The sequence below is a fragment of the Eulemur rufifrons genome, chromosome 1 (assembly GCF_041146395.1).
Source record: "Eulemur rufifrons isolate Redbay chromosome 1, OSU_ERuf_1, whole genome shotgun sequence".
In the NCBI taxonomy this organism is placed as follows: domain Eukaryota; kingdom Metazoa; phylum Chordata; class Mammalia; order Primates; family Lemuridae; genus Eulemur; species Eulemur rufifrons.
Window position 1 is genome coordinate 25811853 of NC_090983.1, and position 27425 is coordinate 25839277.

At 42.4% G+C, this 27425-nt stretch overlaps 1 protein-coding gene across 1 annotated transcript in view; it reads left to right on the forward strand.

Moving 5' to 3' along the window:
• The window catches only part of PLEKHM3 (pleckstrin homology domain containing M3), a 147185-nt gene that overhangs the window by 65219 nt on the left and 54541 nt on the right, over positions 1-27425 (forward strand). The window contains exon 5 of the mRNA XM_069467828.1: positions 15800-15863. Coding sequence (XP_069323929.1) covers positions 15800-15863 — 64 coding nt within the window. The remainder of the gene's footprint in view (positions 1-15799; positions 15864-27425) is intronic.

Here is a 27425-nt window from a genome sequence, read left to right on the forward strand (position 1 = left end):
AGAAAACTGAAAACAGACTGATTAATCGTATTGGCTCTCGACCGCCAGGGAGCCAACTTTGGCTGTCGCCTTATTAGGGAAGTCACAGTTTGCTTTTAGGCCTTTCATTATGATGACTGTCCGGTTTTCATCCTCACTATTTTTGTTATTGTTGTTAAATGAACGCCTTGTTCTTGAACCCATACTGCAAATCTTGACTGGCAGGTGTGATTAGTTTGGAAAAAGTCAGTGTCCTCTCTGAAGCCTAAAATGTTTACAGTGCCGACAATTCACTGTTTCTGAGGACTCCCAGATGGCGGCCCTGCTGAATGAGTTCAAGGCCTAGTTAACTTTTCACGAGAAGAATTATTTACAGTGTCCACACGTGAAGGTGCATGGAGAACTCTGTGGAAAATCTTGGCACACACAGCAATGTCAGGACATGTCTGGCTCAGCAGCCATTAGGGTTGTCTTTGGAAGGACACTAAGAAGAGCTGGAAAGGGCCTCCGCCCTCTGCATCTTGCTGAACACAGGAACAGTTGGATATGTGTAAAACAGAGGTCACAGACAGACACCTCAAGGCCACATTTGGCCAGTAGACACAATTTGTTAGGCCTTGCAGGGATGGCCCCCACCAGGTTTTGAAATTGTGAAATGGTTGCTAACGTTTAAATAATCAGGAGTTTTCATCCACACACAAAATGAAGCTTTCTGGTTTCTCTTTCCAGTTCTGATAACACAGTGCTTCATTCTTGTGTAGTAGTAGCAATCAGCTTTAGATGCTCGACTCTCCACTGCGCTGTAGCCTCTACTGTTCCTGTTTGTCTCCCCAAACCTAATGTCACTTGGTATGTAACACATTGCTGCCCTGTCTTTCTTACCTCTAGCCCATTTGATTTATTTATAATAGTGCCTGGGTCTGTAGACACTGGAGGTTTGGACCCCAGCTATTTGTAATTCAATATTAAGAATATTGGCCGGGCGCGGTGGCTCACGCCTGTAATCCTAGCACTCTGGGAGGCCGAAGTGGGCGGATCGTTTGAGCTCAGGAGTTCGAGACCAGCCTGAGCAAGAGCGAGACCCCACCTCTACTAAAAATAGAAAGAAATTATATGGACAGCTAAAAATATATATAGAAAAAATTAGCCGGGCATGGTGGCGCATGCCTGTAGTCCCAGCTACTCGGGAGGCTGAGACAGGAGGATCGCTTGAGCTCAGGAGTTTGAGGTTGCTGTGAGCTAGGCTGACGCCACGGCACTCACTCTAGCCTGGGCAACAGAGTGAGACTCTGTCTCAAAAAAAAAAAAATATTAAGAATAGAGTTTGCTGATGTCTCCGATACCAGATCCATAACTCTTATTTCAGTTGGGAGGTCCATCCCAAAGGGTGGCAAAAATTATAGATGTGGTTCTCTTAAAAGACAAACATTAGCTTGTAGAACTAGAAGAAATCACACCAGGTCAACTTTGAAGTTCCTCAGAAGACAGGTTGGGGTATCCCAGGGCTTGGGCTGGGCCATCACCACATGCTTTGCAGGCAGATGCAGTACAGTGACATGGGGATTGTTACCTGGGGCAGCACCCTGCAGTCATTCCCGGTCACCACACAGCTAAGGATTAGAGCTGGGTCACCAGGTCCAGGTGGGGCAAACTGAGACAAAGGAATAAAGTAGAGGCACAAATGGAGACGGTTTATTGTAGGCTCTGAAGTTAGAATACCTGAGCTCAGAGCTCACTTCTACCTCTGATGGCTTTCAGAGCCAGTTTCCTCACCTGGAAATGGCAATAATAATAATACCACCTCGTAGGGAAAGTCTGAGGATTAAGAAAGTCAATTCGTGGAACAGATTAAGTGCTCAGTAGATGTTAGCTGCTGTGACTTTCCTTATAGCAGATCCTAATTCAAGAGGAGCCACGAGGTGAGCGTGTGGGAAGAGGAAAAGGGGGAGTGAGCCTGGAAGCACCCACGAGCCGGGTTCAGGCTTTACCAGGACTCTCTGTGCAGAGTGAGCAGCATCAGCAGGAGTTCTAAGATGGGACTCTGGCCCACCAGTGGTGATTCAGCAGGGTCCTTCAGACTGTGCCCTTAATCCCCCCTCAGCATATTTAATTAATGTCTCACTCTCTAGTTTTCTTCACTGTCCTGTTACTTAAAAACAAACAAACACCTTCTCCTGCTTGTGCTATCACCTAAGCTCACATCTTCAGGCATTCCTTTTACTGCCAAAATTCTCAGAGATGTCTCCATCTCCTCTTGCCCACTCACTCACTTCTTACCTGGGCCCTTGCAGCCTGACTCAGGACTGCACTTTGCTGACTCCCTGAGGCCCACGTTTCTTTGATCTCCTGGACATCGGGTGCCAGCCCTTTCCCATAGGCCTCTCTTCTCGCTGCCTTTCTATGCACTCATCCCGTCTGGGTCTCCCCCTCCTCTACGTGTGGGGGGACATGTGTGCCTCCACCTCTTCCTCCAGCTCCCGGACACTCGAATGCCCAGCACCTCAGCTGTCTTTCTGCAGGTTCCTTCAGCTCTGACAGATAGGTAGGAGGGCTAAGCTCTAGTGTTCTGTAGCGGGTAACAATAATGTATCGTATATTTTCAAATAGCTAAAAGAGCAGATTTTTAATATTCCCAACACAAAGAAATCATAAATGTTTGAGGTGATAGATATGCTAATTACATATTTGATTATTACACATTGTATATATGTATTGAAATATCATACTGTACCCCATAATGTGTATAATTATTACATGTCAATTAAAAATAATACTTTTTAAAAAAAGAAAGAAGAGCAAGAACTGTGACTCTGAGATGCTACGTGACTTGCCCCACGTGACAAAGCTGGTAAGCAGCAACGTCTACGCTAGAACCGGGTTTTCGGATGCTTAGATCACGCTGCATCCCCAGAGCATTTGCTGCTGGCAATTCCACAGGAACCACTGTTAATTCTCCTGAAGCTTTGATTGAGGCCATCTAGGAGGGTGTGAAGAAGGCAGGGAGGTGGCAGGCAGTGGTGTCCCGTGAGTGAGGAGGCAGGATCGCCACATGGGCACTCCTGTGCTCACTGGCGAGCTCCGTCAGCCGTGGAGAACCAGACATGACGACTGGCGTAGCGCCAGCAAGTACATTTGCTGTAGGTCAGCGTTTGCCAGACCTTTGCATGTCTCAGACCTGTCAACTCAAAACAAAAATGTGGAGAGACCTATAGCGTTGCCTTATATTTGTCTTTACCAAAACAGAAATAAAAACAAACATAACATGACCATCTATTTCTCACCATCATTTCACACCAGGACATAGAAACACTAAATAAAATAGACAAACTGCCTCAGAAATCAGACAGCTTCAGAAATCAGTTTTTTAAAATCAAGTAGATTTAAAAATCATTCCAGTGGGGTTTTTTTTCCTTATTTTACCTTGGACTACTGAAAACATCACCAGACTGACACCAGCTGTTTGGACTAGCTTTTCAGAAACCCCAATTTAAGTCATATTTTCTCTTTTGAGTGTTGAAGTGAAATCCAGTCTAGGGAAATTTATGTGGATGCTTCAGTATTTCCCATACTCTCTGAGCAAAAATGTGAATTGGGGGCTTGAGGTGCCTGGTAAATCCAACATTTCCATTATGATATAAATTTAAAACTAGTGTCTCTCCAACACCAGTTGAAGGCAATGGGCAATATTAAGCCTATTTTCCCAGTTGCTTAGAGCAGAATTGTGTCAGTTCTCAGGGAACATTTAGTCCTACATGTTTGTCCAGTTTAGTTCTTGGCTTAGACCATTCCAAGCAATTTAATGGCTTGATTTTGGAGTCTCAAGAGAATACCAGAACCACCTTTTCCGTTCTCTTGAACTCACATTTTATTTGAAATTATGATTATATTCAGCAGGAGTTCACACTGAAATACCAGCTTTACTGAGTAGCAAGAAATTTCCATCATAAAGGTTCCCATTTTTATGAATACTGTTTATCCTGGTGAGTACCAGAAAAAGAGAGAGAGAAAGAGAGAGAGAGAGAGTGTGTGTGTGTGTCCTGTCAGACTCTCATTGCTTCCTCTTCCTTCAAGCAAACTTTAGCAGCTTGCTCAGCTCTTAGACCAGTCCCCATAAATGTCACTTGATTTTACCAAGACTCTCTTCCCACTTCTTCCCTTGGTACATGAGAAAAACAGTCTTTCAGTTCACTGGAGTTGAGGCTAAGTCCAAAGATTTAAATGTCCTTTGAACATCTAACAACATTCCAAACTTAATATGTCCAAAACTGAGCTGCACCTGATACCCTGGCTCCCCACTCCCGTTGCAAAGTGCTCCTCCTGCAGTCTTTCCCGTCTGGCTTAGTGGCACCTCCATCCATCCAGTTATTCAGGCCAAACACCTTTCTCTTACATGCCACGTCCAATCCATCAGCAAACCCTGTCAGCTTCGGCTTCAAAATATATCCACTTGTCATCACTTTCACTGCTACTGCTTGGGCGCAAGACACCACCAACTTTCACCTGGATTATTGCAGTACCTGATCTCCTGCTCCATCCGTGTCCCCCTTCAGTCTGTTCTTAAGATTATAGCTAGAGTTAATGTATAAAGGAGATGATGTCGCTCCTGGCCCAAACTGTCTAATAGCTTTACCTCTCACTCCAAGTCAAAGCCAAGGCTATACACTGTCTTGGCCCCTGTTACTTCCCTTCCTTATTATCTCCCACGACTTTCCCCCCCCCCCCCTTTCATTCTGTTCCAGGCACATTGGCCTTTTTGTTAAGCAGGCTTCTACCTGAGTTTCCATGTTTGCTATTCCTTTCCCCAGATAACTGCAGAGCTTGCTTTCTAACCTCCTTCAGGTGTGTGTGCAACTGTCGCTTTAATGAAGCATCTTTGACCACTGTATTTTAAATTGCAGTCAGTGCCCATCTGCCTCCCCACCAGCACACACACCTCCTGTCTTCTTTCCTTGCTTCTTACCATATAACATGGTATTTTGGTTTTTCTGCCTCCCTCTCTTAGGCTGTCATGTATAAATATGCAGGTTGTGCTTTGCTCAACCTATACAGCCATATGCAGTGGCTCTGCTCTCCCCACTAGATGTAAGCACAAAAGGTGCTTTTTATCTGTTTTGCTTACTGCTGTGTCCCCAGGGCCTAGAGCCATACCTGACATAGAGTAGAGGCTAATAAATACTTGTTGAATAAATTAACTGCATGAATGAAGTACTATTACCACGATTCTGCCCAATTTGGCCAAACTTATTTTTTCCTTATTAAGAAAAAATACTGTTCATCATAGAAAACAAAAATTAAAAAACCACCCAGTGTCCTACCATTTTGATGCATATCCTCCCAGACTTTCTTCTCTACAGATCATTTTTCCCCTATTAAAATGGTTTTATATTGTACATACTATTTAATTATTATGGGTACATAATAATTGTGTATATTTATAGGGTACATGTGATATTTTGATACAGGCATACAATGTGTAATAATTAAATCAGGGTAATTGGGGTATCATCACCTCAAGCATTTATTATTTCTTTGTGTTCTACTCTTTTAGTTATTTTAGAGTATGCCATAACTCATTGTTGACCATAGTCACTTTGTTGTGCTATCAAATATTGTTCATTCTATCTAACTATATTTTTACACCTGTTTACTATCGCCACTTTATTCCTCCTGCTCACTACCCTTCCCAGCCTCTGGTAACTATCATTCTTGTGCATATTATTATTATTATTATTTTTTTTTTTTTTGAGACAGAGTCTCTCTCTGTTGGAGTGCCGTGGCATCAGCCGAGCTCACAGCAACCTCAAACTCTTGGGCTCGAGAGATCCTTCTGCCTCGGTGTCCTGAGCAGCTGGGACTACAGGGGCACACCACAACGCCTGGCTAATTTTTTATTTCCATTTTTAGTTGCCCAGCTAATTTTTTCTATTTTTAGTAGAGATGGGGTCTCGCTCTTCCTCAGGCCGGTCTTGAACTCCAGACCTCAAGCAATCCTCCCGCCTCGGCCTCCCAGAGTGCTAGGATTGCAGGCGTGAGCCACCTTGCCTGGCCTCTTGTACATACTATTTTTAACTGAATCATTTCACTTAATATGTTGTGAATATCTTTTTTTGTATGTGTGTGTGTGTGAATATCTTTTTATACCAGTTAGTATTTGTCTAAAGGATCATGACTCACTGAGTGAAAATGGTGTTTTGATGTGTGAACATCCCTATATATCATTGATCTTGGAAGAAGTAAATGGAGATTGTTATTCAGTGTACTCAACAAAAGATTGCATGAGCAATCTAATAATAAATGAGCTGGTAAAATCACTTCATACTAACACCTCTTCTCCCCTCACCCACATCAAAAAAGTCAGATGTAATAGGCAGAAGGATTATCTGATAGAGAAAAGATTGCATGCTATTGTGAATCAAATACACTTAATTTAGGAGGCCAGTTTCCTAAGAACATATCTCTTAGAGCAGCCTAATTCTTTTTTTTTTTTTTAAGTTTCCATACATAGCAATGAATAGCAGACTAATTCTTAATACACAATCTACACAGACTGGAACTGCACATGAGGAATATCTTATTCAGAAAATCTGAGCTCTAAATGTGCAAAGCCTGGTTAATATTGAATTTTAGAAGAATAAGTCCACTTAGCAATAATATTGGTACTAAATTAGTCTCATTAAAGACTAGTAATTATTAGCTCTTCATGTGTCAGTAACACTTGTTGTAAATGAAGACAATTCTTTATGTTCTCTATAAGATTTAAGGTTACGTAGGCTTTTGTGGCTAGTTTTCAAGTTAGTTAATTAAAAATGTCATTAGCTGCAGTGGGGCTTTTGCCTTATCAGATTAGCTGCATGAATCTATCAGGACTCAGAAACTACTAAAATACAGGATATCATTTTGATAGTTTTTGATAGTAACCATTCTTCGCATTCTACTTCAAGAATGTTTTTTCACATGGATGACTTCTAAAAGTATGATTTCAAGTCCTCTGTCTTCCTGATCTCCTAATAGCTCCTCTCTTTTCCTTCATTTTCTCCAGAGATCTCACTCAGCAAATTATGTATACCAGTATCAGCACTCTAAAGGGAGCTAGCTACAGACTCCAAAAGTGTCATTCACAACTAAACAGATTAAAAAACTTTGAAAAGGAACTCTGGAAAGTTATATATTAATTTTACTAAACTGTACACAAACATAGTTTTTTATTGGGAAATCTTTCAAAAAGCTAGGAAGTGATTTTATCTTATTCTGAGATTAAAATATATATAAATTCTCTAAAATCATTTTATAAAACTCATTAGAGGAAAAGTGTTATATTCTTGCAACTGTTAAACACCTTAAGAATTTGAACTAGGATACATAACAACTGAGATATAATCTGTTACCTTTATAATCAGACCCCGTAATAATCACAACCAAAATTACTGCCCAAGTATTTCTATTCGAAGCTTTAGATTGTTGCTAAGAAACTTAAGCACAATTTCTGAATGAGCGGGTGAAAGAGACCCTTATTTCCCATAACTATCTGCCAAGATATAATATCTGGTGCAATCTCGCCATTTTTTCAGCCAATGAGATTAGCAAAATGAGGTACCTAGAGAAATGATTGAAGCTTGTTTCTTCCACATGGGCTATCAAAATATCTCCTTTGATTTAAAATTGTTTTTCCATTAGCTGGGAGTATGGCTAGACATATGAGTCCTGTCCACATCCAGCCTAATGTAACTATTTCAGGAAGAGTTTGCAGCTCATATCAAGAACACCAAATTGCATCTCCCCAGGGATGCTTCATAGTGCTTTTTGCTGACTTAGGTGTGGGTGCATGTGCCCTCCAAAGGAGAGACACTCATTACAAATTACCTACTCTGGAGCACATATTCTTGGAAAACACAGTAATACTACGTGAACAAATCTTTTTCCTTTTTAAACTATTCTTTATGCACCTTAATACATATTCTTCCTTTAGACTCTTATCATTTAGAATCAAATTCTGGAGGTTTGCTTTTGGTGTCGTGTTTTCATATTGATCTCACGTGTGTGTGTGTGTGTGTGTGTGTGTGTGTTTTGTGGGTCTTTTTGTTGAAGCCTGTCTAAAATGAGATATTCCCATTATAAATTTTTTTTATTTTAATCATTGGGTCTTTAAATGCCAGTTTTGCATCTCTAAGAACTGAGCTTCAGAGAAATAGCAATATTATTAAATCTATCAGAATCTTGCAAGGGGTCTACCTACCTCAGAGCCTGACCCAGTCCTTTTTCCTATGAGCATTAGGGCTTGATGGGAGCTGAGGTGAAAGTCCTCAGAAATTAGTCAAGTTAAATGAGTCTTGATTTATTTGACTTAATGTCATGGAACAAAATGGAATGAGGCCCCCCTACCTTTTCTCTTAAGACTACTGCCTTTGATTTCATAGGCAATTATCTCTGCATTTTTAACCCAAGTACCAGCTGCATAATATAAGGGCTCTGAATCATATATGACCTTTTTCCTTTTTAATTTTCATCTTTTCTCACCTTTCTCATTAGATATATCTATAAAGGAAGCCTAAGTTGCCTTCCCAGTGTGTCAGGCGATTCTAAAGATGATAAAAAATAGAAAATGTTGCACTAGAAACAATTGTGCTAGTTGATTTTCATGATCCTTTAGTGGGTTTCTTCAGGGTTCTTTGGTACCAGGGAACCCAATAGTGCTACCTGCCAGTGATGCGGTTTCCTTTGATGGGTCAGTGAAGTGTGGAGTTGACACTCCTTATCTCTTATTTGTCCTTTGGCCGTGGTGTCAGGGCCTACCAGATAAACCTGGATTGGCATAAGCAGGGCTGTCCGTGTGGTGGGCCAACTGCAGAAATGCTGCCAGGCCTGGTGATTAATAGGCCTGCAGTGCAAGGAGGTCACCTAATGCACAGAAAGCCCTAAACACAGCGGCCTCATCAGAAAACAAAAGGCAACATTCTCCTGTAGCAAGGCCCCTGTTTACCAAAGGACTGCTAAGTCAGATAACTTTAGTTAGTTTGTAGCTTTTGGTTCTTAATGTAATGAAGTTTGGAAGTTACACTGGAGAAATTATAATTATTTTTATATAACGTTTTAGTAAAAACTTGGATCATTTCAATTAAGGAAATACAGTGTGTGTGTGTGTACATGTGCATGTGTGTGCAAACGTGTATATTTGAAAGAGCGTCCAGCTGGGTCTACATCCCATTTCCCGCACGCCTTTCCTTATCTCTACTTTTGTATCTTCAGCTTCTGCCCTTGTACTAACTTCTTCATTTTAGCATATAAACATGACCATGTCTCTCCCTTCTTAAAAAATAAAAATAAAAAAAGATTCCTTTCTTAGTCCTACATCCTTCTTTAGCGATGGTCCAATTTCCCTCTTTTCCTTTAAAGTTAACTTCTTAAAAGAGTAATCCACAGTCGTCACCCCTCTGCAGTCTGGCTTCCCTCTTCCTCCCCTGAAACCACCCTGTCTGAGGCCACTGATGGGCACGTTTGGCTAAATCCAGCAGGCACTTTCCAGGCCTTGGGAGGGTCTTGCTGGTGTCATTTGACCTCTCCACTGCCTCTGATGCAACTGACCCCATCTTCCTTCATGAAGCTCTCCATCCTTGGCTTCTCTGGCACTGGCTCTTCTGCTTTCTCTCCTCCCTGTCAAACCACTCCTCCCCACTCTTCCTCGTGCATCCACTCCTTACATAGCACTGTTTCACCAGGGACCCATCTTTTCTCATTTCCTGGTATGTGCAGTCCTGGGCTATCACTTAGTCTCATGGCTTCACTTGAAACCCATAGGCTCGGGGCCCACAAATCTCCTACCTGGACTCACAGGCAACCCTACTGGACATTCACAGACAGTTCCAATCCTCTGCTCCCACATCTGAGCTACCCTTTCCCCCACAGAGACAACTCCACTTTCTTACTCCTGTGTCTGTAAAGGGAACGACCATTTACCTACTTGACCTAGCTAGAAAACTGGGAGCAATCCCAGGCTTCTTCCTGGCCTTCACTTCTTGGGAGTCATCATGACCGGTGTATTCTGCCTCAGAAATCTCTCTTGTGGCAGGCCCATCCTGTAACCCCAGGGCAACCGTTTTCATTCCACTCAGGCCCTCATCATTTCTCACATAGTCTAAAAAAAAATTTCTCTCCCTTCAGTCTCTCCCTCTGTTCCCTTCTACTGTCCATGATCTTTTAAAGTCACAAAGCTAACCATGTCATTCTCCTTGGGGGCACTTCTATGGCACCCATCTCTTTTGGGGTAGACTCTTAGCATGGCTTCTGAGACCCCTCGTGTCTGGCTACGACCTAACTTTCTAAGCTCATATCCTGCCATTTCCCCTCCAAACATGTACACATAGACAACACCTCCACCTGCCCAGAGAGCAGGTTCCTGAAAGTCTTACATTCCCTAGCCCTGTGCTCTCTCTTAGCCTCTGCCTGGAACACCCATCCCTCGGCTCCTTCCCATTAACTCTGACTTGTCAGTATTCTGAGGCCTGTCCTGACCAGGCGTCCTGTGGGCTTTCCTCTCCCTGCACTTGCATCAGCAGAGCTCAGCCCTCTCCCTTGGGAACTGGAACTGTTGGCTTACTTGTCAGCCGATCTTCCTGGGCTGCATTTTCTCTGATATTAAAAAGCTATGTCTTTTCCAAATCATCAGTGCCCAGCACAATGCCTGGCACGTGTTGTGTACCCAGCATCTACTTATTGCAATGAAATACGCGCTGCCTTTAGGTTCTGATTTTAAGGTTTATTTTATTTTATTGGTTTTGAGATAGGGTCTTGTTCTGTTGCCCAGGCTAGAGTGCAATGGCCTCATCGTAGCTCACTGCAACCTCCAACTCCTGGGCTCAAGCGATCCTCCTGCCTCAGCCTCCAGAGTAGCTGGGACTACTGGCGTGTACCACAATGCCTGGCTAATCTTTCTATTTTTTGTAGAGACTGGGTCTTGCTCTTGCTCAGGCTGGTCTCAAACTCCTGGCCTCAAGCAGTCCTCCCACCTTGGCCTTCCAAAGTGTTAGGATTACATGCGTGAGCCACCACACCCAGCCTAATTTTAGGTTTTTGACCATGGTGACAAGTCAGAGTTTCCTAAGGCTGGGCTTCATTTGCGTTAAATTCATGGGAGATGTGATTACAAGTGTTTACTGACAAAAATGCAAATAATCATCCATTCTTTACTGAATACATTAATTGTAAAATTAATGCTGACATGACTGTCTTAAGGGGACACCAAGCTTTGCTCCCCAGGCATGAACAGCTCTCCCACTCCCCAGTCCCTGAGGCGACTGCAGATTCATCTCTGCATCCCCTGTGGAGCCCTGTCTTCCCTACTCAGATCTGCCTAAGGCAGCTTAATGCTACCGGAGCACACCTTGGTCCTACAGGTTTTCCAGAACCCCTTCTACTAATCTGAGTTTAGGGAGAACTGGCCCCAGAGGATCCCTGCTTTTTCTGTCTATTTCCTAAAGGGCCCCTGTCCCACAGGCTAACTTGTAGGACAGAAGTCACGGCAGGGAAAAGCCGTTGGTGTCACCCAGATGGGAAGTTGCCTTGGCTTTCCTGAGCTTGGCTTTTAGTCCTCATGAACCTTGGGCCGTGCTTGGTCTGCCTAAAGAAGATACTCAGAGAATGTCCTGCAAATTCAGCCTGCCTTAGGGGAAAGAGGAACCAGCCGCAGCAAGCCTAAGTCATCTATCCCTGCCTTGGAAACCCTTACCTCCTCTAAGCAGAAGAGTGAGTCCCTATCTCTAAATAGCTGCCAAAAAAATCTTTTTCTTCTTTTATTTACATTAAAAAGCATTAGTATAAGAGATGCTTTTTAATACCTACCAGTCTTACCTCTCAGGAAATTTATTCTCATATTTGACTTCAATGCTTTCATGCTACAAATTCTATCCTCCAGAGAGAAGAAAAGCTGATTGGCATTATCTATCTTGAAAGTCTGTATGGTTAATGGCCACCACTAAATCTTTTGGACACAACATCTCCAGACACAATAAGCTTAGTTCCTTTATCTTTTCTGCCTATATTGCATTTTCCAGTTCTTTGTGTCTGTTATGACTGACCTCATGTAAATTATAGCATTAGACACCAAAGAGGGATACAGGGAGAAAGTACACAAGTGCTTCTGGAGGGGCTTAGAATCTCTTCTAAAGGGAGAGAGAAAATAAACATGTGAAATATATTTACACACATGGAAACATTAAATAAATACATAGTTAACTTTAGCTGTACTATACAAATAATGCTGAAGAAGTACTAGAGATGACTGTAACCAAAGTTGGTCTATTGTTGTGAGAAGAATAATGAAAAGCGTTTGGAAGCAAGAAGGACCCAGCCTACTAAGTCAAAACTGGAAATTCCCTTTGTTGCTCATGAGTTGTGTTCATTGAAGTATTCGTGTCCAGCACTTAGCACAACACCTGGCTTATTTTAAGCACTCAGTAAGGGTTTGTTGGCTGTGTGATAACTGACTGGCTGTCATACTCTAGGAAGGGTATACCAGCATGGCTTGCTTTGTAAATTTGCAAATAATTCTTATATCCTATATACTCCCAGTCAGAAATATTAGTATTTTAGAGCAGAAAGAACTTTAAGTAGCAAAACATTACAGACATGCTATCCTGCATTTGTTCCTGCTGTAGATCAGTTACCTTTTGAAAAGATTATTCCTTCCATTCAACCACCCCCAAATACTGGCTGTCCCCTGTATTATCATACACTGCTGCTCTCGTAGCCCCCTTGAAAGACTATGTCATAGGTTTCCTTTTCTGCACATATGTTTGACCTCAAGTCTCCTTGCAGATGCTTAAATATCCTAAACAACAACAATAAAACAACAATCCATGCAATGTTGTATTCTGGATTGGATCCTAGACAGATATGGGATATTGGTGACATAACTGGTGAGATCTGAATAAAGTCTATAATGTGCATAATAATTTCTTAGTTTTGATCAATGTACCATGGTTATATAAGACGTAAACATTAGGGGAAGCTGGTGAAGGGTACAAAGGATGAACATTCTATAAAAAAAAAAAAAAAGAGGAAATGTTAGAAACTGAAGTACACGTGGACATGTTGGTTATTTTCAAAACATAATTTTTCAAGTATGAGAACCTTGCAGACCACCAAAATATACTTTTAGATAGTTCTAGATATTGTAAGGTAAACAAAGAAAAACAAACCCGTCCATGCTCAGCCCCTTTCCCATTCAGGTTTCTTCTAGGTCCCTTCCATCCTCTCCCGCAGCTCCGCCTGTGCCCTCTGTGCTGAGGTCAGAAGTGCCCCCGGCTTTTCCACGTCTCAGTCCCATGGCCATACTTGCTGCTCCCCCCACAAGCACTGGGTATTGGGCACACGTAAGACCCAATCCTTTATCCCTCCCCCGACAGCCTGCCCTCTGTTGGCCAATGGCATAACCATTCTGATACCCACCCTGGATGCTTCAGGATCATTTTGACCCCTTTCTCCTTTTTCACTCATTCTAAACATTCTCAGCTCTTTTTTTCCAAAGTCTCTTGTATCTACCCACCTATTCCTTTCACTATCCCCTTGCTGTTACCCTAGAATAGACCCTCGAATGCCTTGTCAGGGATGCCTGCCTGTAGTCTCTCCACCTTCCCTACTGCCTTCAGAAAGAGGGCACAACGGAGGGCATGAGCGTGACTTTCCTGTTTAAAAAAAGCATCAGTGGCTCTATATTGCTACTGGCCTGAACAGTGAGAAACATCTACCTAGAAAAGACATGCACGATATAGCTAAATTAGATGGTCAACCCAAGCCACCTCCCTCCTTCCTCCACCCCCAACCTAAGAAAATGGAAGGAGCATGGGAGTCAGAAAGTCCTGGCCTTGAATCTGAACTTTGTTACCTTGGCAAATTAGTCTTTGCTTCTGAGCCTCAGTTTCCTCTTGTGTAAAATGGAGGCTGTACTTACCATGCAGGGCTGTTGTGAGGATTAAACAAAATGACGTATGTCACGTGTCAAGCCCAAAGTGTGCTGCTCTCATTGTTATCGGTGCTTAACACTAGGGTGCCGTGAGGAATAGGTCTCTTGCTCATCTCTGCCATGTGTGTATGTTATTGAAAGTGGAGGTTGATTACATCTCATGGTCCCACAAGGAACCATGATGTACCTTCCACACTGGGCGCCTTTCTGTAGGGAAGCTAATCCCAGGTGGAGGAATTGAGCACTTTCCCTATACCCTACCCAGCTGTGCTGGGACTGTGCCCTGCTGCCTGCCACAGGTGCAGCCCCAAATCATTACAGTTAAAGGGAGCCCAGCCTTAGTAACTGTATTCTATTTCCCAGAATATAATGCCCTTGTCATTCACTTGGTTTGTCTCATTCCTGTGGGTGAAGCAGTGCTTTTCAGCAGAGTTCTTCAATGCCTATCCTACTTTCCAGGAGAGCTCCAAACTAGATACACTTATCCCAGTCCTCCATGGGGTCAGGACTTTGTCAAATTGATTCAGTGCTCCATTTTCAGTGGCCTCGTACAGCGCCTGGTATACAGTTTGCGCTTAATCAATATTGGATGGCTGGAAGGAGGAATGATTTAATCGCACTAGCATTTGGCAACTAATGTGTACTTGATTGCTGTACTAATCACCAGGAAAGTTTTTGTTTCCTTTTAATACTGAACTCTGGGCTGTACCCACGCATATACCTTGTCATTTTCTAAAAGCCCCCCAAATGATTCTAATAGGCAACCAGGGTTGGAATCCACCATGTTAGGCCATTTTAAAAATATGTACCCCATGCATAACTCTTACCATTTGCAATTGCCACATTGTATTATAATGAGCAGTTTATGTGTCTTTCCCTCTCTTGACTTTATGCTCCTTGAACTGAGATACTGAGTTCGTAATTGTCTTCCCAGTGCCTGGCACAGTGCTTGGCATATAATGGACAATCATGAATGTTAACTGAATAAATTGATGATTTCTTTTACTTAAAACAGAAGAAAATTGCATAGTACCACATAAGACAAGAGAGAGAGAATGCTAGCACCAGGAGTTTTGTTTTGGATTTGGTTTGTGTATGTGGTGTTTTCCAACCATCTGCACTTTGGTACCTGTCTGCTTGCCCATAATGGATTGTTTTTTCCTGTTCATTCTCTGTCAACTATCCAGAGGCTGTGGACCGACAGCAGCCAAAGATATTGGACTTTGTCGAGGAGCCCTGATTGAAAATATTTTGTCCCATTATTCCCATGCATACCTAGGTTCTAAAAATTATCATCACTATACACGTAAGAGGATATCACATGTAATGTGATGTTCAGTACCACTGTTCCCCATTAGTGAAAGCCACAGAAGCCTCTAGACACACGGGTTGCAACTCCAATTTTTCTCCCTAAAATCGATTTATTTAGATATAGAATAATAGACCTAGAAAGATATTTAGATACATCACGTCCAATCACCCTTATTCTACAGGGAAGAAGCTAAAGCCAGTTGGGTTTGGGGACTTGTCCAAGATCACATAGCTTGTTAGGGACACAACTGGTACAAGAAACCTGATGTTCTGGTCTTTGGGCCTGGACCACTGCACCGTACTCATAGCATTTCAGATGACATTAGAAATCAAAGGTCAAATTTAATTCCATTCTGGTATCTGTGTTAGGAAGAAAAATATGTGAGAAAAAGAAATTATTACAGATTTCTCAGAGGGTTTGGGGAGGAGGAGAATAGGTGGAAAGGGGAGAGAGCAGAGGAAAGGAGTTCTTGAATTAGACTTTGAAACTTAACAGAAAAAAGTGTGTTTTGTGGCAGAACCACAGTTCACTTGTGTATCTGCCCTTGTTTTCAGAATTTTCCCCAGAGAATACCTCCTTCAACAGATCCACCTGTATTCCCTCGCCGACCTGCAGCAGGTAAGTGCTCAGAGGGGCCATTTCATTTTTGTTCTGTTTATGTTGATTATGGTCTTGGCACTGAATTCCACTATCATGGGGGCAGTTTTCATCATAAGACCTGGTACTCAGTTAATTTCTATTCAGAACAGGGAGTGTTGGGGGCAGAATTTAATATAAAAAGATATTATAGGACAACAAAAGTTGGCAAGGATGTAGAGAAACTAGAGCTCTCATACATTGCTGGTGGGAATGTAAAGTGGTACGGCCACTTTGGAAGACAGTTTGGCAGTTTCCCAAAAAGTTAAACATAGAGTTACCATATGACCCAGCAATTCTACTCCTAGGTGTATCCCCAAGAGACTTGAAAACCTATGTCCACGTAAAAACTTGTACACAAATGCTCAGAGCAGCATTATTCATCATAGCAAAAAAGTGGAAACAACCCAAATGTTCAGCTGATGAATGGATGAACAAAATGTTGTGTATCCATATAACAGAGTATTTATTATTCAGCTATAAAAAGGAGTGGAGGACTGATGCATGCGACAACATAGACAAACCAACATAGACAACATAGACAAAATACCATGCTAAGTGAAAGAAGCCAGACAGAAAAGAATGTATATTGTATTATTTAACTTAAATGAAATGTCCAGAATAGGCAAATCCACAGTGACAAAAAGTACATTCGTGGTTGCCAGGGCCTGGGGAGAGCAGAGGAATGAGGAACGAATGCTGATGCATACGTGGTTTCTTTGGGGCTGATGAAAGTGTTCTGGAATTAGATAGTGGTGATGGTTGCACAACCTTGTGAATATGCTAACAATCGCTGAATTGTTTACTTTAAAAGAGTGAATTTTGTGGTATGTGAATTACATCAATAAAAATTATATGAAGAAAAAAGATGTAGAAGGTAATGAATATATTAAGTTTAATAAAATATAGCAGAGCACATAAGAATCAAAATCATCTGTTTATACTTTTATTAGCACATGTACTTTTAATGATTGACCAGGTTAGCAGCCAGGAAGAAACTGACCTTTTGTTGTGTTCAGCTCTAAACCTGAATATGTTACTTTTGGTTAATCATTTAAATCAACAGCTTACTCCCTAAGAAGCTGTTAGACACTAAATGATTCTTTCAAGAGTCAATTAAAAAAAAAAAACAGTTGTGACAACTTTCAGAATATCTCAGACTGCTGTGATTCCCTTCTTTTGTTGTTGTTTTCCTCGCTGGTGGTTTTATCCAGAAGAAATTAGGTCAACTTAAAAACAGTGTTCATATCCTTCAGTCATTTTTCAGACTTTAAATTACTTTTCAAGATTTTTTTTAATGTCTTTTTTTCCCTTTAATTTGAAAACTTAAGACTTTTGTGTTCTGTCCTCCCCCCGTCCCCCCCCCCCACACACACACACCTAGAGGTAGGAAATTTATTTTAAATGGCAGGAATAATTTTAGTGCATTTAGTTGAAGGGGCTGAGAGAAGAGGAGGGCTTTAATTTCCACTTGTGTGTCAAGTTTAAACTTAACGTGCACATCACCAGCTTCCCCAACTCCTTCGGTCCTGCCTGCCCTTTGCTACATAGTCAATCAGCAGGGATTTGCTGGCTGCGCTGGAAAGGGATATATTTTTAATTGCAATTGTTCAGTGGTGTTCAAGGGGTAGAATTGGTTAAAACATCCATTATACATCTGTCTATTTTCTAGAGTCTATCTGATCATAGTATCTGAGGACACAGACTCTATCACTTGAGAAGTATGTTTAAAGGCCCAGAACATTCTTGTAAAGGTGGTTTAAAATAGAATGGGTGGGCTCCAAAGTGAGTACTCTTTGAGGAAGCCTTTCAAAAACGAGTTTTGATATCCGATGAAGAGAAAGAATCAGAGTAATTCCTTATTCATTTTAGGGTGTCAGAGTAGTGTATCCATTTGGAATAATAAAGCCTGCTTTTTCAGGCTTCCTGTACCCTGCTGTCTTCCCCCCCCCCCTTTCTTTTTTTCCCCCTTGTAATAATCAAACCATACGTGCCAAGCAGCTTACTTAAATCAGTGGCAGCGGTATTCTTGGTGGGCCAAGCCATTAGCCCCCGGAGCCCCATAAGCAGCTTAATCAGTTTTCAGCCTGGTAGTAAAGTGATCAAGGCAATCACCAGCTTATCAAACTCCCCGTGGGCGGGGTGGCTAGAGCTCAATGCCTCCATTTACTTAACAGCTCACTCTAACCTGGTTCTTTGTGCCTGGCTCTCAGAGCCCCAAACTTATCATATTTAGAGGAAGTTTAATTCAATTACTTTTTCTGCCTGAGGTGGGTTAAATTGGATTTAGCTTTTGATCTGTCTACATCTTGACTATCAGCACTGAAAGGCACCCTCTCCCCATCTTCCCTTGGTTTCTGAGTAAATAACAAGCATGCTTTCTAGATCTAGATTGTTCTTACAAATATGTAAGGGAAGGGACACAAGGAGAAAGGGAAAAAAATACTATTGCTTTGTGAAAGAACATGTAGTGGTAGCAAGAAACCCTATGTAACTGACAGCCACCAGCCCCAGGGTGTCCTGCACTGTTGTGGCCTCTGCTGGCCTGCTTCAGCGTCCGTGTCATGTTAGTTTCAGGACTTTCAGAGTAAATGATTTCTCCCTGTTTGATTCCCGTCCTCACTGCTAAAAGTTACTGTGAAAGCAGATCTTTCTGTCACATAAAATAACTATAGAAAAGGATTTTTGGTGTAGAGGTTTTGCAGAGGAAAAGAAGATAAACTAAAACAAGCAATTGAAGACATATAGATCCTGAATAATAATACAGATATTCTTCCTAAACACACAGATTCTTTTCTACAAATTTCTCTTAAGTGAATTTGATTTTTCCCATTAGCTTGTGTTTAAAAAACAAAACATAGACATTTTCCTCTCTGAAAAGAAAAAAAAGGTAAGAATTTAATAAACATGGTAAAGGAAGATTTATAACTTACAGATAACTTTAAAATAATATAGTATACAAAGCACTAATAATATTAAAAGGCGCTGAAAGAATTCTGCTACCAAAAAAAATTTGCAATCGTCTTGTCTCTCTCTGGTTTCATGTTTGTAGAAACAATCCCTAAAATTTAGCAGAGACTCTATTCAACAATTTGGCGGAAGATTTCAAGCTATCTTAGTGCTTCTGTTGCTACATTCAAGACAGTTTTCCCTGCTCTTCTCCTTACTTGAATTTACAGTCCTCTTTGCATGCATTCTTCCTTACTATTGTACACTCAGATGTGAGAAGAAAAAAAACTAGCAAGAACTGACAATTGCTTGGCAAAGGAGATTCCCTCCAGTTGTTCTGGGATCTATAGTTGCCTGCCCACTGGTCACTGACAATTATTAGCAAAATTTATGCTGATACCAAGTCCCTAATTGTCTCTTTATTTCACCATTGATTGAGTTGCTCACTGGGTATTACTAGCATATTGAAAAGGTATTAGTTGAACAGCACAAAGTCATTTTCTGACTGTAATCAGTTGGCAGCATTTAGCCATAACATGTACAACAGGGCCAAGTACTCCTAGCCTAGTAGCAGGACCAAGGAAGGGGCCTAACTTAGGGGCAGTGGCTCTCCAAATCCTAGGAGCTCTGGGTGCACTGCCTTGATTCATTCATTTCTTTAGTTTGGAATTCTGGGTGAATTTCTGTTTAGCAAAGTAGCTATTGTTAGAAAAACATGTTCAATTCATGTTCTTTGAATGTAAATCTAACCAAATATACTTTTTAATTATTTTTTAAATAAAATCTTACAAACATTCTTTCAGGAGATGAGAATGCATAGTGGTTTTTTTTTTTTTAACTGAGAAAGCAGTTCCTTATAAAGGACTTAGTAGACAATGATATGTACATATGAATTAATGGACAAGTATTGGTCCATTCCTTAGTTTCCCCATATTTTGAATGGGGAAACTAAGGCATTTATTTTTAAGAGCTTTCTCTTGGTTTGCTACTACTAAGAGAAGGAGAAATAGAATAGAATTTGTGTTTTGATATTTTTAGTCTATTCAGCAGTATTACAAATCCATGGGAAGGTTTTAAGACAGAAATACAATAAAAAGATATGTTCATATGAGATAGCAGAAACAGCACCATAATTCTCAATGCCTTAACTTTCTGTGTTAGCTGTCCCCTTTCCCTGCGAAGTATGTGACAAACCATCTCCTTACTCACATCCCGTTGGCTCTTTTAACAGTGATAAAAAGGCTCCAAATTTTGCCAGTAGGATACATTAGTATAAGTAAATTAATGGTCAAGAGTTCTTAGTTGTTCTTAAGGAGCAAATCAGAACCCTGGTTTAATATGTCATTCCTTGGACTGTGTAAACGATAGGAGAATTCTTCTGAAGTTCCTTCTACTTGCTGAAAGGAAAGGTCAAGTTTGACTTCTAAATTTTGGCTACCCGTGCTCTTGTGACAAAACCTAAAATGTATATTAATGACCAACTCTTCTGGTGTTACGCACCTTTGGGGCATATGTAAGTTAAGCATTGAATGATTCTATTTGTGGCGATTCCTGAGAAAGGATACTGGATGATCCCATGGGTGAGGCAGTTGGTTAGAATGGCCCTTTCACCCCCACCACTTCACCCCCCAACACACACCCCTCTCTGGTAAGACAAACTAAGGAGCTGATTTTCCCAGTATTTACCTTCCCTGGGCCCTAAATTTCCAAACTAGACTCTATCTTTAAGTTGAGGCAGTTTAGAGTCTAGTTAATATGAAATATATTACCGGAGAAAAAGAAATTATTATTTTGGCACAAATCCATTTGTCTTACTAGTGAGTTGAAAACACAGCATGAAATTTGGGGGGGGGGAGATATTTCAACAGAAAAGTTTTAATGAAGGAAAAAAAAGATGGAAAATTCTAGAATTTGAATACTTACTAAAGAGATTTGAATTGGGAAGGATGCCAGCGGGGAGGACCCACAGCATTCAAGAGCCATGAAAAGAGAGGAGTAACAAAATGCACACAGCATTTCTGGAGTAGCCTGGAACTGTCTGAACTGTTTGTTTTATACTAAAGCAATAAACACTTAGCATCTGACATAACTTACATAACATGCAAATGTTCGATGAATTGATGAATAGATGAATACGTACATACGTACATACATATACTATCCTGAACTCACTAGTTCTCTCCCCAATAGCAAAGCAAACTAATTAATTTGAAGGTAGCCCCTAAGCAAAACAGAATTAGAAATGCTGATCTGTGAAATAATAATGCACAGAATTCTAAAACCACATAAAAAGTTCTAAATAATGGTGAGTTGTTCTGTGTTGCAAACTTTCTGAACGCTAACCATTCCTGAACAGCTAACTTTTCAGTTAAAGTTTTTGCCAGTCCCTCACATCCATAGAGCTTGGAAATTGTCCTCTGTGTGACCTAAACATTTGTCAGAATTGGCCCCTGAAAGAAATAATACAAACGGTGGGCCCACCTCGAAGATTTCCTAGTGTTTTCTAGCTAGTGCTTAAGCTCACCGAAAGGCAATGTCTAAGGCATTTTGAGGCCACTTTTTAACAACATAGTTTGCTGAATTCTTCTTCAAGAAAGTTATGTGAGCTATTTTGCATGGCCCTGCCCCGCCAAGCAAACACATAATCAGAGAATGTTTTTCTCTGTGGGCGCTCTTCACAGTCAGCAGACAAAGGCTGGGCCTAAGTGGGCACCCAGGGCAGCTGGCCTTTCACCGAAGAAGTAACAGGTGATGACCTTTATTCACACGGTGGTTGACATCTTTGAATCCACAGCCCACAGGAACACAGCGCCTCAGTGCCCACAACCAAGTCACTAGTCCCAAGCCTCAAGAGCTGGAGGAACAGTTATTCACAGCCTCTCAGCAGCTCTGATCCCAGCACCATTGTCCACCCAGGCGTTAGCAAGCAGGATAACTAATTAGGAGCATTCGGATTTAACAAGCAGAAAAACAAAGCGTGACAGCTCGCCTGTGTTGTTCCACGGCCAGTGCCTGTGTCCGCTGCAGCCGGCACTGCCTTCAGAAACCCCTGAACATAATCTGGGGTGAGACGGGAATGAGGACTCCATTAAAATATCACTAAATCTCTGTTAGCTATTTGAGCCAGGGTTGTCCCAACCAATTAATGAGCTAGGAAAGAGGACCATAAGTTATTTGGGGAACAAATCATGCCTTTTAAATAAGTGGGTTTTTAAAAAATGAATGCACATTTCCTTCGAAGATCTTTCTGGGGTGGAAGGAAGGGATCGAATGTTACTCTCAAGTCTTGACAGGTCGGCAGCCGCGCGAATGGAGAAGTGCTGTTTCTCGGGGGAGCAGGTGTATCTTGAGTGGGCACTGAAGAGTTCACGCCTCATGCTCAGTCTCCCAGGGGGTTTCAAATCTTGTGGGGAGGGGGACGTGCTAAGTGCCAAGACTGGAGCTGGTGTTCTGACACCTCACCTTCAGTCTTTGGTGTCTTTACCACCTGCTAATCCTAACTACTGGGTTTCTAGTGTTGTGGTGGTGGGGCCAGTTAGCTGAGTGGGTTAGAGCAGGTGATCAACAAGGTGATGGTGCAGATTGCTCTTCATGCAAGCTGGTTAGTCTTTGCCCAGAGAAAACATCTCTTGCTCTGCAAACCCAGGCAGCACAGCTGACTCTGATCAGTCCACAGTTCATTAAAGGACTGGCAGAGGCCGGGCGCCGTGGCTCACGCCTATAATCCTTACGCTCTGGGAGGCCGAAGCAGGTGGATCCTTTGAGCTTAGGAGTTCAAGACCCCTTGTCTCTACTAAAAAAATAGAAGGAAATTAGCTGGACAACTAAAAATATATATAAAAAAAAATTAGCCGGGAATGGTGGTGCATGCCTGTAGTCCCAGCTACTCAGGAGGCTGAAGCAGAAGGATTGCTTGAGCCCAGGAGTTTGAGGTTGCTGTGAGCGAGGCTGACGCCATGGCACTCTAGCCCAGGCAACAGAGCCAGACCCTTGTCTCAAAAAAAAAGAAAAGAAAACAAAGCAAAACAAAACGGATTGGGAGAACTGGGTGGGGGCTGTGGCAGAAAATGTGGAGAGCTAAGGGCAAAGTTACTGCCGTTTTTGGGAAACCAGATCAGAAAGATGACTAAGTGTTGAAAGTGTTGGAAAGAGAACCTGGACATGTCCAGGTGCGAAAGAGCTCAGTTGAGATAAGGATTCCAGAAGCCAACCCTGAGCCCCGAGGAATGAACCACAGAGTAGTGGATGAGGACGCGGCCGCAGGGTTGGACGGTGTGTAGTCCGTGTGGAAATCACTTTCCTGGGAGTTCAGGCTCCTGGCTCCCACTTCTACTTTGGCTTCCAGTCATCTGAGTGTTGTTGTTTCCCATTTATAAAAAGCAATCATAATACTGGCTAGGTGAGGACCTGTCTTCAAAGAACATTTACTTAAAGATACAGAGTAGGGTTAGGGTCGATCTTGCAGTGGTGGAATTGGGCTCTCCCCTCAGCCTGACATCTCACACCGAAATGTTATTAGTGGCTAAGAGCAGGTGAGGAAAGCTTGGGTCAAAATTAACACATCGTGATCAGAGAAACTGAAATGCCTGCCACACTGTCTGCTGGTTAGCAAGGCACATTTCTGTGTGTTAGTTATCTGTTGCTGTATAACAAATTACCCCAAAATGTAGTCACTTGACACAAAAGTAAACAGTAATTGTCTCTCACGGTTTCTCTGGGTCAGGGATTCCAGACCAGTTTAGTTGGGCAGTTTTAGCACATGATCTGTTATGAGGTTGCAGTCAAGATGTTGGCTGGGGCTGTAGTCACCTGATAAAGCCTTAGGTGGGGCTGGAGGACCTGCTTCCAAGGGAGTTGGTGTGGCTGTTGGTGGGCCTGCCCGCAGGTGGCTTCAGTGTCCACGTGGCACAAGAGCAGGCTTGTGAATTATCAAGGGAATGAAAGCCAGGTGAAGCTATCCTCTTTATGACCGCACCTCAGAAGTCAGGTGGCATCACTTCTGCCACATTCTATTCGTTACAAATGAATCAGTAAGTCCAACCTATGTTTAAGACAAGGAGAGTTAGGCTCCACTTTAGGCATACGTGAATATATTTTGAAATCACCATATTGCTGGGCATGGTGGCGCATGCAGTAGTCCCAGCAACTCAAAAGGCTGAGGCAGGGGGATCACTTGAGCCCAGGAGTTTGAGGCTGCTGTGAGCTATGATGATGCCACTGCACTCTAGGCTGGGCAGCAGAGTGAGACCACATCAATCAATCAATCAATCAATAAACCACCACCATATCCTACAATAATAAGATCTCATGTTTGTTTATTGCTTTATAGTTTAAAAAGCATTATTTCCAAAACAACTTTGTGAGAGGCAGGCCTGCCTCATTTTATATGCATTTATGCCCATTAGAGAAATCAGCTGGCTTGCCAGAGCTACCCAGCTTCTACTAAATGACGGAGCCAAGACTGAAGCCCAGGTTCTCTGACTCCTCGTCCAGTGTTCTTTCTCCTGTGCCATATGGATGTATATGTATAAAAATAGGCAGCCTCTTGGGTAATCTCACACTTGTCACATTTATGGCACACACAGAGATATCAGGGGTACAAATAGTATTTTCAAAAAGCATGAGAAAAGGGAAATATGAAGTCAATCATGAGTCTTATAGTTGCTTCCTGTGCACAGCCTGAGAGGCATCAGAAAGCAAAGGCTCTCCTATGAGACACTCACAGGGAATGACCTAGGGTCCCAGCGAGGTGTTTTTTATTGTCCTGGTCAAACTTATCTATGCCGCCAACAGCCAGCATAAAAAGGGGCCCCAGGAGTCCCCCTGGTTCTTCTTTTCTACTCACTTCAATTCAGCAAATATTATCTAACACCTATGTGCCCCGGGCACTGTGCCAGCAACAGAGGAGGCAAAAGTGAATAAGTCACAGTCCCTTCCTTCACTGAGCTTACGGTCTAATGAGACAGGCAGACAAGCGTTTTTTTGTTAGTTTCTTGGTTTTTTGCTTTTTGTCAATGGAGTTGAATACAGGATACCTGGAAACACATCTAACCAGTTGTGGCAGATTATATTTTGCAAAGATAGCCACAACAGTACCTCCCATCTTATGTGCCTTTCTTATACTGTGACTTTGACACTCCTCCCATCCAGTGGTGGGATCTGTGTTCCCTTTCCCCAAATTTGGGTGGGCCTATGACCATGGAAGTGATGCTATGTGATTTATAAGGCCAAATCGTAAAAGGCAATATAGCTTCAACCTGGTGCTTTCTGGGGACGCTCACTCTTGGAACCCATTTGCCATGTCATAAGGAAGCCCAACTGGCCCATACAGAAAGACCACGTGCACAGGCTGCATGTAGAGAAAGACCACGTGCACAGGCTACATGTAGTCATTCTAGCCGACAGCACAGCTGAGTCCCAGCTGACAGCCATATCAACCATCAGAGATGTCAGCAAAGACAACCCCAGATGATTCCAATTCCTTGCCTTCAAGTCTTAGCTGAGGCTTCAGATGAAGCTACAGATATCTTGGAGCAGAAATAAGCCATCTCCACTGTGTCCTGCCTGAACTCCTGACCTACAGAACTTCTGCTCCTGAGCATAATAAAATGATTGTTTCCCACCACTGGGTGTTGGGGTAATTTGTTTTGCAGCAATAGTAACCAGAACACCCAGTAACTCTGCCATCAGAGAAGGCTCCCTAGAGGCTATGATTGAAAGTTAAGATGTGGGGCCTGTAATTGCGAGGCCAGCAGAGAGGAAGAGGAAGAGGACTTTTAGGCCTTGGTAATCTCAGTCCCCTCAATGACCTGATCCACAGTGTTTCTGTCATGGGACAAGCAGGAGAAACATTTTCATTACTAACTGTGACATTTCTAAAGAACACTGAATGCATGCTTCAGGATTATTCTGATAAATTATCTTAACAAAACATTCATGGAATGAGTATGATGGTATCACTTCACTTCCCTCAGAAACGAAAGATTCCGTGATGTGCCTAGAGCCGCAAAGAGCAAGGAGTTGAGTTTTTAATCTTCCCATCCCACCTCTGCACCTGCAACATGGGCCCAGCTCTCTGTCACCAGGCCCCTGGCCTGTTGTTTTCTCCCTATTCATTTAGCAAATATTTGTCAAGCACATACTATGTGCCAAAAGCCATGCTAGCCCTGAATTTGAGAGGACACATCTTCTCAGAAAAGGACTAGTGATTTTTACCAATTACGGCCCAACTCCTGCACCTGCCTGTGTGCTAAGAACGTCCAATAGAGGCTGCTCGTGATTCTGCTCAACAGAGTGATGTCCAGTGGGACTTTACCCTTGATTCCTTGTACCAGCCATCCCACCGCACTCACAGTTGGCCTTCCAGGACCCAGAGGGATAATTAGAAGGCCATGTCCATTCAGGTGTTGAGGGCCAAGGAGGTTTCTCGCACTTCACTTGATGATGCTCCAGAAATGGAACCAGGAAGTATGGCAACCTCACAAGACAGCGCGATTACCATGTGTGTCTTAGTGGACACCAGTGTCTACATGTGATGGAGGCCGCAGTTCCACCTGTATTTGGAATTTGCAGCTTTTCAGCAACATCACCCCCATCTTTCCAAGGAAACATTAGAAGGCTGACAGAGGCAGCTTTTCATGTTGCTGGGTAGCTTTTATTTTAATTTCTGGGTAAATCCTAGTGAAGCATCAACACATTTGCTCCTGGAATTTTAGACAAGATTCAAAACAAGTTATAATGTCAGGGAAGATCCTTATAGGAGAAGTATAGGGAACAGCATTGAAAAAGCTGCTGGAACTTTATTAAGCCTGGATTTCTGTAGCTGTTGAGCAGGTTTCTTGTCACTCAGAAATTGACTCTCTTTTTGAGAGCTAGTCATTCATTCATTCATCCATATGAGAAGAAAGTGATAATCATCTGTCATGTACCAGGCACTTACTGTGGCAGGTGCTGGGGACAGGACAGAAAAGGCACAGCATCCACTTCTTGGAGCACATTCTCTCCCAGTGCTGCTCTGGTGTGGCAGACACGTCGGCCGGCTTGCCAATCTATTCCACGTTTTAAAGCAGGGAGTTATGGCTCTAGAATAGAGCTATGTTGACTGGGATCCCTGCAGAGACCAGACAAACGGCATCTGTGCCCGAAGCAGGCCTAGGTGAGTCCTCAGGCTGTGAGGATGAACCAGAGACAGCATCTTTATCTGAAGGGGACAATTCAGCCCCAGAGGCGTCAGCTCTTCCCGTTTTCCAAGAGAAGCCGGAAATCCGTATTTTTATGTGAAATTTCTCAATATTTAAACACTCTGCAGGCCAAACAAAACACAGCCACCAGTTTTGACCTCTGCTTTATAATAGAGAATGCCTGCTTTTGTTCCGTCAAACTAATGAATGCTCAATTACGAGAAGGAATTTGGAGGTTAGGGTTAGATTGTGCTCCTCAAAAGGCTGCAGACCCCATCTCAAACCCTTGAGATACTAATTGACAGACTTGCACAGGCCGACAGCTGGGCTCTGAAAGTGGACACACACAAGGAAGCAGGCAAGCTATTCCAGGTCACTTTGCAAGGTCAGGGCAGCAACGCAAACATTAGGAAGG